The sequence below is a fragment of the Elaeis guineensis genome, chromosome 9 (genome assembly GCF_000442705.2).
Source record: "Elaeis guineensis isolate ETL-2024a chromosome 9, EG11, whole genome shotgun sequence".
Classification (NCBI taxonomy): Eukaryota; Viridiplantae; Streptophyta; class Magnoliopsida; order Arecales; family Arecaceae; genus Elaeis; species Elaeis guineensis.
Window position 1 is genome coordinate 71513725 of NC_026001.2, and position 13010 is coordinate 71526734.

The 13010-nt window shown below is 37.5% G+C and overlaps 1 protein-coding gene across 1 annotated transcript; it reads right to left on the reverse strand.

Moving 5' to 3' along the window:
* Positions 1–2090: 2090 nt before the first annotated feature.
* Positions 2091–4679, reverse strand: LOC105033952 (transcription factor bHLH62). The gene is made up of 7 exons (XM_029261454.2): positions 3682–4679; positions 3342–3581; positions 3177–3242; positions 2999–3067; positions 2842–2913; positions 2520–2744; positions 2091–2402 (listed from the first exon to the last, which is right to left on the reverse strand). The coding sequence occupies exons 1-7, from the start codon at positions 4549–4551 to the stop codon at positions 2301–2303; spliced, it is 1644 nt and encodes a 547-aa protein (XP_029117287.1). The 5' UTR covers positions 4552–4679; the 3' UTR covers positions 2091–2300.
* Between the last annotated feature and the right edge of the window lie 8331 nt (positions 4680–13010).

The window sequence follows — 13010 nt, forward strand, 5'->3', positions numbered from 1 at the left end:
CTCGATACATTTAATTAAAGCAGACAATATGGGCCCTACATCAGCAGTAATACATCCAAAAGCTGAATTAGTGTAGGAGGAAAAAACACATACACTACAGGAACAAAGGAGGTTGGAGAGCGACATGAGCAGTCCCAAGATCTTATTTTGATAAGGGAAATATGCTCGCAAATCTGAGCTGCTCGTGCTGCACTTGCAGTTGGAAAGTAGCATTGCAGGTTTTGCTGATTAGGATGGTTGGTGAAACCAATGATACCTAACAGCCTGTGCTTTGCCACCAGCCTGAGTGAAAAGCAATGCTTGTTGAGGTGAAAGCAGGGGAGGACATCACCAATGTGGAGCTGATGGGAACTACAGAAATTCTGGTTAATGGGCCTGGTAATCATCATGTCTACCCCACAAACTCATCTCAATTCCTCCTAACTGTTTCCTTTCCCATCACTTTGGACCACCACCTCAACATCCGTATTCACCCGAAAGCTCAAGGTTTGTCTACCAGAGCTAGTTGCAGCGGTGCCGGTCCCAGTTCTTGCAGGAAATTCCCATAAAAGTAGCCACAAGTATCGAGCATAAATGCAAACCAAGCATTGAGCTCTGGCTGAGGATGAGACTGGGGAGATGATCCTTAAGTTTTATAAAAGTAAAAGTAGAGAAGCGGACATGCAGTGATGATTAGCTGCGTCGACCTCAGAATCAAAAGGAAAACACCCAAATTATGCTGGCCTAAATTAGAAGGTGGCAGAAGATAATGACATGCAACCTTCTATGGCCTTCAGCTCCTCATGGTATTTACAACAAAAGCATCACCTGAGGCATTTGTTTACATGCAAGCCTTCAAACATTTGTGATAACAAACTAACTGATGATCAGAACCAAGGGGGTATTTGGTTCGCAATTAGAACCAGAATCAGAATGGATTGCAATCGGAATCGAAATGATCAAGCCTTTCAAAGCATTTAGTTCATGATGAGAATCGGAATGAAAATTTGAAAGAATAGGGATTGAGTTTTAGATAGATTGGATCAATTCCATTTCACTCCGAAATCAGAATCGGATTAGAATTCCTTCCAACCAAATAGTTAGAATGAAAGCTATCTCTCTCCGTCTCAGTCCCCAACTGTATATAACCAAAACACCTCCTAAACAGATTAGAAAAGAGGGACAAACTACTCTTGGGCAGCGCCACTCCATTCCTCTCCAAGAGCAGCAGTCTCCCGTGGCAGTCGTGGATTGGTGCGTACATGGGAATCCTGTGGGTGACAGGTGGGCTCGATGTACCATCCCATCAATCACCGCACTCTGGTGCTCCGAGTTGGCACTAGAAGGGTGTGGATATTGGGTTTGTCACTGTGATCTTTCTGAGAAACGGCCCCCATACTTGAGGGAATCTAATCCACTCTGGAATCCAGTTCCAACATTTTTTTCTTCTGCTGTGAACTGTAAAGCTATAGTAGATTGGACTTTAAAACAAGTTTTTTTGCTCGACCAATCCTTGTCGAACTCAAATTTGCCAACCTGGTCAGTTTGATGCTATTCCTCTCATAACAGGGTTGTCTACCTTGCCATCACTGGAGGACAGCTTACATTGGTGTTTCGCGGAATAAAGAATGGGGTCGCTGGGAGGTATATTTCCAGTGTTAGGTAGGGCATGTAACGTATAAAGGGAAGACAAGGTGTTTAGATTCCGCATAAGTGCAGCTGATCCAGCTCAACTGGTTAGTATTAAAGTGGAGAAGGTGTAGGATGTTTCAATTCATCTCCAGGACTTGAAAGAGACCAGTTGTGTCATCTCAACAGCTGTTTACAGAAAAAAGCAACTCATTTTCCACAAATTAAGGGAGCAACAGTATGCTTGAGATGATTCAGCTTTCAACACCTCTCCAAATTCATCTCACAGAGGACCCGATGCCGATGTGAGAATTGCAATGAACAATGATAGGAACATCATGAATTAAGAACTAATAGTATTCTCATGATAATAGATTACAACATCATAATACCGAATTTCCTCTTGCTCTCGCACTCACCGGTTACAATCTTACAAGTGGTGTCAAAGAAATCTTTGCACAAATTTTGCGCTCAGACCTAATGGTTTGTTAGTTCAAAGCTTCCTGTGCCATCTCGAACCAACATCTCGATATATACAAAGGTCTCTCTTACTCTGAATTCAGAGAATTAGAGTTCAATCTTCATGTGATTTGTGGGAATTGTTCCTGCACTTGGATCCACAGGTTATCAGTTTTCTCCCCAAAATCCTCCTCCATTATGGATTGACAACCTGACAGAAGTGGTCTTCTAATTCAATTACCATGGAAGCCCTGCGAGGAAAATGCATTCTCCTGGCCCTGCCCAAATCCCATCTGAACAACACTCTGGAGGTCATCCTCCCAGAAAGTCCCAAGCTGAAGAAACAACATTCCTTTTATTAATTTGTCATCTATTCTGGTCTACAGATAACCTCATGGCTATTCTCTGCTAGCAGAATATATGCCATGTTAATTCAGCAGTGAGACTATTACCTGAGAGGTGGCATCCCCAAAGCCATCGAGGGGAGGTGGCTGCATGCTTAGACTTCGATGCAGAGAGGTGTCCAATGGGTCTAATGAGCACTGGTTCTCAAGGCCATTGGTCACAACACTCTGCAGAGAGGTCCCCTGAGGTTGGTGAGCATATGAGAATGCTGTGCTGGTGGCGTCTAATGGATAAAGCGGCGGTGGCGGCATAGGCCCACTCGCTTGATGCATCTAAATTCACAAAGGCAATCCAATTTAAGGCACACAGAAATTAGATGGATGGATGGGTGCATTTGGAAAGATAACCGGTAAGATCACAAAAGCTTACATCTTTTGGGAGGAGATTTTCCATATTGAAGTCTAACCTAGGATTCACGGTTGCCAGCTTCATCGAAAGGAACTGAAACCAGAAATTTAAATTCAGATTAAATTTCAGTCTTCTCGGAGAGTTATCTCGAAAATGATCGATCATTCTACATGCATACCTCAACTTGGCGCTGCAATGACTGTACATAGTTTATAATCTCATCAAGCATAACTGCTTTCCCAGTTACCTACAATTTCCAAAAGTTTCAAGCTTACACTCTGCTCATCAAACAGATATGTAAAAGGCTCATGGGTAATTGGAGCTTCTGATCATCAAGCATTGGCACAAAGTTTTACCTTATTGCAACCTGGCACTAGATCTTGGAGCAGTTTCATCCTTTCACTGATCTTCTCTCTTCTAACCTGGTAAATTATGAAAGAAGGCATTGACAAAAGAGAGATCAAGACAATTGCAAAACTGAAAGGAATGCTTGTCAGTTGCGATTGGCACTTTCTGCTTACCCTTTCGGCAAGACTGTGGCTATCGGTGGCTTGGCCTCTTCGAGCCCTGACATGGATATAATCTTTCGGAGGCTCGGGGGCCTTGACATTATTCTCCTTTCCCTGTTTTTGACCAGCATCACCACTAGAAATTGCACTACCATTTTGCTCGGCCTTGGGCTTAACCGCTGTATCTTTGTCGCTTCCATTGGTTTCAGCTGGTTTACTTCTCTTTGGACTGGAATCCTCCTCCTCCGCCATCTGGAATTGGAAAAATCTCAAACTTTATAATGCCGAAAGAGTGAATATTACATATTGAATTGAGAGAATAAACAAAATCAAAGAGCTAACTTTGGCCTACCTTGGGAGGATTTGTGCCAGAGGAGGGCAAAGGTGCCTCCTTTCCTTTCCCCTTTGGAGGTGCCTTCCGTTTCCTTGCATTGTTCTCACTGTTGCCCCTCAAGGAGGCTTCCCCACCAGCTGCAATCCGATCGGATGCCGATGATTCCTCCTGCCCACTGCCGAATTCTCCATTGTCCAGTATCGAAGACCCCGACATCCTACCGCCTAACTTAGACCTCATTCCCATCTCCAATTGGGCTCTCTCCTGCATTGCAATCTCCTTACCATTCTCTGAAATGTCCATCTGAGAACCACCTCCCATCAGAGACTGGCTGCTCGAGACCCTTGACAGCTTGCCGGTCTCCGACGGCCCGAATTGGCCGGTAAGCCCGCCATAGCTCCTCCCTCCGAAGCATGACCTCGCGGCCCGCTCGGCAAAACCTGGGTCGGCAGCGAATGGTGATAGTTGGGCGGTGGGCATCGCCATGTTCCCGGAAACCGGCAATCCTCCCCTGCCCTCCATCATGGACAAATTGAGCTTGGGAGGGGAATTCAGGGGAGTACTATAACAAGAGGTGTTGGCACCATGGTAGCGAGAAGTCGGGGAGATCTCGCCGGAGCTGCAGATGCTGCCGAGGCGGCCGATGAGCTCCCGGATGACGACGCTGTCGTTGGCGGCAGCGGTGTGGGGGTTGGAGGACGGCGACGACACGAGGGAGGAGAGAGCCGAGTCGAAGTGGGTGCTCTGCTCGATCGTCTGGTCCCAGTTGAGGTTGAGGAAGCAGTCCGCAGCGGGGACGGAGGTCATCTCCGGCGGCGGCGGCAGCCTGGTTTCGCCGGCTTGCCAATTTAGAGCAGGTGTGGTGGTGAAAAATCCCTCCTTTTCCATTGCTAAGGCTCGTAAAAGAGGAAAAGAGCACGAAAAATAGATAAAGGTGGGATTTTTGTGAGAAAACTGGGGAAGAAAGAGAGGTGAGAGAGAGAGAGAGAGGGAGAGGGAAGGGGGGAGGTGGGGAAGAGGGGGGGTGGGGGGATTTGAAGAAGGGAGGAGGGGTGGTGGTGGAACACAGAGAGGAGAGGACAGGGAGTTGTTGACCTTTATATATATATATATATATATATATTTATAGATAATGGCAAGGAGGGAGGTAGAGAGAGAGAGAGAGAGAGAGAGAGAGAGGTGGTGTCACCGCGATCGGCGGTGAGGAGATGCCGGGCCTGGGACGTCAAAGAGAGCCGTGTCCCCCCTACTGCTGGAAACCCTTATGGGAATTAGCTCAGCTTTGTTGCAGAGAGAGAAGGGAAGGGAAGAAAAAAAGGGGGAAAGAGAGAGGGGGCTTTGAAAAGGGTGGGATGAGGAGAAAAGAGGGTGAGAAGAGGGAGTGGAGGGGTAGGGAGAGAGGTGGTGGGGTTTTAAGTTTTCTTTCCACAGCTATGAAAACGAAGTGGAGAGTGAACGACAGAAGGTTAAAAAGAAAAATTTTTGAAAACATAAAAATACGATCACAAGTGATTTTTAGGTTTCAACACTTTGGTTAAAATAAATAAGATTTTGGGCTGATTTAATTTTCAGATTTTTCAAATTTTAGTTTACCTACCATTAACAAAGGTTCTGGATCTTGCATACCATCTATAGGAGATTAAATAGTATTGAATAGGAGTCTATTTAATGGATGAAGATATGATTTTTATGAATAGCATGTGGGGTTTGTTCCATCATTTTTGTTGCCTTCAAGTATAAGCCATGCTCAAGAATTATTTTTACTGAGCATGACATTGGAATGGCTATACCAAAAAAATAAATCAATTATTTGTATATAAAAATTTTATGACTTCTAATTAAGTTTTATCTTTTTTCAGCCAATGTTGCAAAGAGAAGGCTCTCTAGTCAAGTGAAATTTTTTATGTTATTATTTTATATATGAACTTTGTAAGTGCAATGCAAAAAATGGTGTTCTAACAATGTAATAATTTTTTTTCAGAAATAAGTTTTATTCCCAAAAGCAAGAGTTAGCTTTGAGATATTAATTAGTATGAACAAAATTTATAGGTCAATGTAGATATTAATTTATCATGATCTTCACTTAATTATTGTCTGATATTCTTCATATAGGAGATAACTCTAATTTTTCTTTTAAATTTAGGAAACTCAATTTACTTTGCCGTATGGAAATTTATGAACATAAAAAATTTGGTTTAATCATGTAAAGAGTTCTTTAGATCACAAATTTGAAAAGTTTATTAGTATGATTTTGCAAAATTGACTCTTCTACTATATTGAAAATTTTGATTGGATATTTAAGTTGAAAATATCAAGATCTTAACTCAAATGAGTACAAGGTAATGATTAAAGCATTTTAATAGTCATTCTAGTAAAGCAATTGATTTAATTTGGCTAAGAATTAAACATCTATAAGACTTAAATGGTAATTTGTAAAATATTTTTGTGAAAGAATACTTTGAAAGAAGGTCATGTCCAAGTGCAAAACAATGCTTCATGTATTTTTATGAAAATGTTAAAGAAGAGTAATGGGGCTTTATCGGATATTTTTTTCTAGCAATCATGTAAAATATATGACTATGAAGTGCAAAACAAGACATTCGTTAATTCTTCTCCATAGAAGTTATAACCATGATGATTACAATGAACTATAATTCTTAGTCGATCTATACTTATAGTTATAAAAAAATATTTAAAAATATTGGTATAGAAAATTTACATGTTCGTATTTGGGATTGGAGATTGGGTATGGCAATGGTTAAATTAGTAGGAAAATAGAGAGGTTTGTGGACTAAGCTCTACGACGGAATCAAACTCGAGAAGTCAAGATGCTTCTAACGTTCACATTATATTAGTAGATGAATTATTTTTCTTTTATACTTTATCTTGATGGAGAAGAAATGAGCAAGATAAGAAATATTTAAAAGTAAAGTTGAAAGAAATTTACGAGCATTTGTAAGAGGTTATAGGATGTTGTCACCAAACGAGAGTCCTTTATGTATAGTTGTCTAATAGTGCTCTTAATGCTATTCTATCCCCAGTGCCTTTGGATTTCTGTTGATAGTCACATGCTAGTGAAGGTAAAATACATATATTTGATTTGAGTGGTGGTGGGCTTCCACCAATCCCCCTTCTCTCCCACCCCCTACTCTACCTCATAGAATAACCTAATTTAATATAAAGTAACTAATACAGTACATTCATCCCGTTCTATCTGCCACTTAAACTATTATTAATATGTTGGCAAAAAAATATTATTAATAAATATTATTTTTCAAAAATCAAGGTGAAATATGGGAAACTTTTGAAATTTTTATCTCTTGCAATCATTGGAGTCAAAGGAAGAAATGGTCAGTGGGGTTAAAAAGTCAGAGTGAATTGGAAGCAACAAAGGTTAATCAAATGGAGAGCATCATTAATTTATCATGTACTTGTTGGGTATTAGTATTAACACTTGAGGGGTTCTTAAGTATTAAATTAGCCCCCCCTCATGCCCGGGTCAATCATTGCAATTAATTCCTGCCTTCTCCGCTTAACCCGGACCCGGTCGGGTTCCCATGGCCCGGTTCAGTCCCCCAGGCGGCCACCATTCCCGGACATTTCTCGCCTGACCGTTTTGCCCCTCAAGGATCTAACATTTACATTCAGTTGAAAAGACAGCCACCGTTCCACCGGTCAAAATTTCCCTTTGTACATTGTTCACAACTTTTAAAAACGATCTGTCGCACGTGTTCACCTCTTCCCGTTGCAGACCCACACGTGTGAAACCAGAAGGTTGTGGTGTGGGGTCCAAAGCCAATAACAGAAAAGAGGTTGCTATTTATTTTGGATCTCGGAAACAAATAGTTAGAGCTGTAAATGGATCGAATTAAATGAATGGAAGTCGATTCATTTTGGCATGGACGATCAATTTTAGCTGTATAGTCATCCAATTAGTTTGGTGTTTGGACCACATGCTTTAAATTTAATTAATAATTTTTTTTTTTTTTTTTGGTAGCGAGTTAGATTCGGCCGGATAAGTTTGTGTTGAATTAGCATAAATCTCTTCTAACCTGAACTAGATTCCTACCGGGAAGTAGAAAGGATAAGATTTTATAATTTTCAAATTAATTCTCACTGGCTTTAAGTTGATTTTTAGTTAAAAGACATTCACCACTCCTATAAAAGAGCAGCAATAAGTGTGGCTTGAGGGAGTCCTAATAATGTGACTTGCCCTTAGCCAATCAATCCTTTATTCAATAATCAATATTACATTCAAGAGTCCCAGTCTAGCTAGAAACTATGCACCCAGGTGATCTTTTTTGGCACACATCTAATCACGCACCTAATCATTTTCATAGAAATCATGCATGGTCTTGACTTAAGATTCTTGGTGGGTTAGGCCGAGATTAATAGTGAGCAGCTAAACTTGTACAAATGCTTCTATCATTATCCATGAGCTGTAGGTAGGTTTCTGTTTTATTCTTCAGTGGACCATCCTAGTAGTGATTCAGATGAGCACCCCAAAATATGCTATCAAGAAATTTCATATATTTGAAGTTTCCATTATAAAGGTTCCGAAAGATGGAAAAGGTAACCATAAATTAGAAATATTGATCATATTGCTGGAAAATTTTCAGATTTTTGTTTCCTTCTCCTCTTGTGGTTGTTGTCACATGGCCAAGGTGGTTCAAGCAGTCGTAGCTGACCAGTTATGGTGTAATGATTTACTTTAGGTGGCATGTTTTTGGATCCATCCATGCTTACATATCGCATGTATTTTAGGACCACCTCACCAACCTCCTAGGAAGGTTGGAAAGGACCTTTCATGACTCATTTGAATTGAGAGGTCCACCTATTCTATTTAGGTTGGTTCTTATGGTCACCTAGTACCATGCATGGTCATAAGAAAATTCTCATCCTCATAAGTACACATGAATTCACCCGGTTATAGCTAATTGCAGTAGTAGCCATGGATGGCCTTGATGTTAAAGCTTCCCAATGGCTCACTATTAACCTTTGTCATACTTCTTCCAATGATATCTATCATTAGGAATTTAAGTATCATGTTAATGGATGCCTCTAGGACATTCCTGAAGCATGTTGTCCCATTTTTTATGATGAACATGACTATGAGGCATGAATAATCCCTTCCTATATTATTGCACAAAGAATTACTTCTCAGAAATAAATGCATAATGCCATCCAGTCTATAGCACTGAATTCCAACCGCAAATTCTATGATGATGATGGATGGGCTCACAAGCAAAATCTAATTCAAGATCAGTGGTGGGTAACGAAAACAAAGAATTGCCGAGTAAGATGAATCATTTTATTGAAGTGGTTAGCAAATGTGAGGAAGCGAGGTAAAATGAGACCAACAAGGTGCCTAGGTGTGCAAATGATTTAAATTAAGAAAAGATACCAAACGGGCAATTCAAATCATCAACATTCTCACATTAAAATAAGCAGTAATTTAGATATGCCAATTCCCAAACTTATTTGCTTAGGCTCTTATCCTTTGTTTGGTACGAAGAATAGATTGGAAGAAGGATGGATAGAGGAAGAAAGATGGAAAAGGAGAGAATAGATGGAAGAGGAACGATAGATGAGAGAGAGAAGGGATAGATCTTCCATCCATTCCCTCATGTGTTTGATGAAATATGGAAGATTGATAAAAATAATTTCTTCCTTTATTTGATATAGAAGGAATGAAAGAAAAATAGATGATATTTATATAATATTTTTACTAAATTATTATGTGATAAAAAAAATATTATTATTATTGATTTATAATACTTATTTATACTAAAGAAGTAAGCAACGTACAAACTTATAATCTTGATAATTTATAATTACCTAAAAAAATTATACAAATATTTAATTTAAATTTAATTTAATTAAATAATCTTATAAATTAATTATTTATGAATTAATATATATTAATTATATAAATAACTAATTAATCTATAATTTAATTTAAACAGTTAATTAATTTTATAATAATAATTAATTTGAAATATTAAATATAAATATAAAAATAGAAGATAATTAAAATTATTTAATTAAAATTATGAAAATTATTTACTAAAGTTAAAATAATTAATAATAAAATTTAATAGTATAGGATTAATACTGTAGATAAAATAAAAATATGTATAAATAATATGAATGAAAATAAATAGGTATTATAGTTTTGTCAAAAAAAATTAACAAGGGTTAATTTTGTTAATGCAAAAATCCATCCTTACATACTCCATCCATTTTTGTATTTTTCTAATTTGGAAGGATATAAATTTATGGGCCAGAGTGGATAGCCAATATCTTCTATTTATCTATTCTTTCTAAATTTTTTTAATCAAACGGTGGATGAAGACCATCTATCTTTTCAATCACACCTATCTTTTTTCTCGTAACCTCAATCAAATACAGAATTAGTTTCCTTCCACAGATCAAATATTCCATGACATCCAGAGCAATCATATGGTACTATTCTCTTTTTGAGAAGAGGATGGGTAAGATTTATTAGAAAATATGGAGAACATGAAAGATGGCGAAGGTAGCATGCGAACTCAAATAAGTCACCAAGTGCCAAACTCATAATAACTTACTGCATGAATTGGAGAATGATAGGCTTGTGCAATTTGAAGTTGGTTGTTTTGGATGATGAAATGGGGCACTTGGCAGTCACCAAAATTAAACGGAGGGAAGGGGGCATTTTAGGTTGTCATCCCCATTTGTCCACATAATGAATTCATGAGGATGGCGGGCAGTAGGTGATGCAACCACTCTTTCCATGATGGGCATATAATGCCAGCCAGCACCTGAAACAAAACGTCTCTTTTTCTTTACTAAAAAGTGGAGTTCTGAGTCTCTTGACTCTTGTATATATGGAGTAGGGTCCATTAGAAACCTGGCTTCTGGACTCACCTCTGTCTGCATGGCTACTTAAAGCTGTGCAATTTCGTCCATGGCAATAAATATGGAGTGCCATCTAATGGACGGCATGCCGACTGCCTGAAAGAACACTTGTTGGAAGGGAAAGACAAGATATCATCACTTTGGATTGGATAAACATTATCACTTTCCCATCTCCTGGGATTGGATAAACATTATCACTTTCTTAGTGGGCAACTCTTGAGCTTTTATTGCATATCTTTTCGGCTTAAGTTGAATGTCTCAAGGAGAAATTATATCCTATATGGTGTGCACCATGTGGCTGTGTATATCGATAAATACAGCCATTTGTTCATACAAAAGTGCACCAAGGTGGGTGCTTAATAATTGGAGCCTATTGGAATGAGTGATTGCTATTGACAATGTGCATGGCATTTTCTTATATCCCTTGGTCCTGACAAGAGAATCATTTTCTTGCACATTCCCAATAAATTGAAGGTTCGTGATTGGCTAGAATTATATGGTCTACAAATTCTACAACAAAAGTCAGTATATTAAAATCTTGCCGCAAATATTTTCACGACAAGATTTTGGTTGTTACATATGATTCCGTAGCTATAAGTTTTTATAATGACATAATGATGTCATTGGAAGGTTGTTATATATATATATATATATATAATGACATTTAATATCAACAATGGTAATAATGCTTTATTATTTGGTGACAATAGATACTACGGCAGAAGCACTTACTTTTGCTGACATATATTGTCACAAAAATCATTATCATATTAAATTCATTTTGGAGACCCATCAAATTGAGCCTCAATCATACGCATGACCAGTTCCTTATGGTCCCAACCGGAATGGTTGGTTTCATTGACTCAGGACAATTCTCCCCCCTTAAAATATATTTTATAATAAACTCCAATTCTCTTCCTTAAAGAATAGATAGATTGAGCGTAGATTAGGGATGCATTTGGATTGGATCAGATCGAATCATGAGTGACCTCGACCCAACTCTGTCCTTTAATCAGATACTAATGTTAGACCTAGGCTCAACCTAATAGAAGATCAAGTTGGATTGGGTCCGTGGACAAAAATTTTGTCCTAATAGATTATTCAGATCTGATTTGGGTTTGGATCGGATCCGAATCAGATCTGAGTATATAATCTCAAAATGCTGCAGCACCCATTTCTTAACTATGTTGAGGATCTATAATCCCATCTACTTTTTTAACTAAATTTCATTTTTTTTCTTTCTTTTTAATTTTTTTATTTAATTGAGACAAGATTCTTTTCTAAATGTCTTCTTTCTCACTTCCTCTATCCAATTTTAATTTGTAACTTTTATTGCAAATCTACTACGGCAGCCATTTGTAGATGGAAATCATGTAAGCAAAGTTTTATATTTTAATATTGAATAACTGACAACACTATTGTAATTAGTTGTATTTGGTATCTTCACAATATTTGTATAATTAATAGTTCAATCAAATGTAGCCAAGCTCCTGGCCAAGAAGCAAAAGCAAGCATCTAGTCATCTTTGCCGCTTTGATTGAAACTTTTGAGTATCGTTTGCCTACATAAGTTGTTGGTCCTCAAAGTCATTATCAAAAGCTAGTTATTTTTGACAATTTCACTGTATGTAGCTCGATATCCTACAGTCAGAACGACAAATGCTGTAAAATTCAATAAATTTGAGTCCCATCAAAAGGTTTTCAAAAATGATTTATAGAAGGCTTGTAAAGAATAAATCATTGCTATTGATTGATCGAACAGTTTCATTATGATAAAAAATAAAATATTAAAAATATAATAATATTTTATTATTTTCAAGTCTTTATTTAGCTTTTTTTTTTTTTTTTTTTTTTTTTGACAACAAGGAGAGGTAACGATAAAAATAGGAATGTGAAAGCTGAGCTCAATACTAAGATTAAATTAAATTAGATCATTAAGCATAAAATCTAAAACATCTTATAAAATTAAGTGAATCGAATCGGATATGAATTTAGTAAATCTAGTTCTAATCCAAAAAGTAGAATAGATTCAATTTTAAAATCCGATCTAGCTCTATAGATCTTTTAATGTAGATCAGATCAAATCTAAATGGATCAGATCAGATCGGATCAATCTGACCCAACCTTAATGTAGATTTAGCCTCTTAATAATTAAGATAAATAATTAACTTATAATATTGCTATAATAAAATATATCTATTCTAAAAATAGGTTTTGTTGAATTTATTTACAAATGTAAAAGAATCTGATGCTCTCTCAATTTACATCATGAAACCTATTTCTTAGATCAGGTGAGTTCTTGCAGAAGTATGTAAATGAATAGCGAAAACATATTATTTGTAGCTTTTTATTTTTGTAAAAAATAATTGAACATTTATAGTCCCAGTTTTTCTTAACAATGTGAAATTTTGGATATCAATAAATACCTCTTTATCTATGAAATATAAA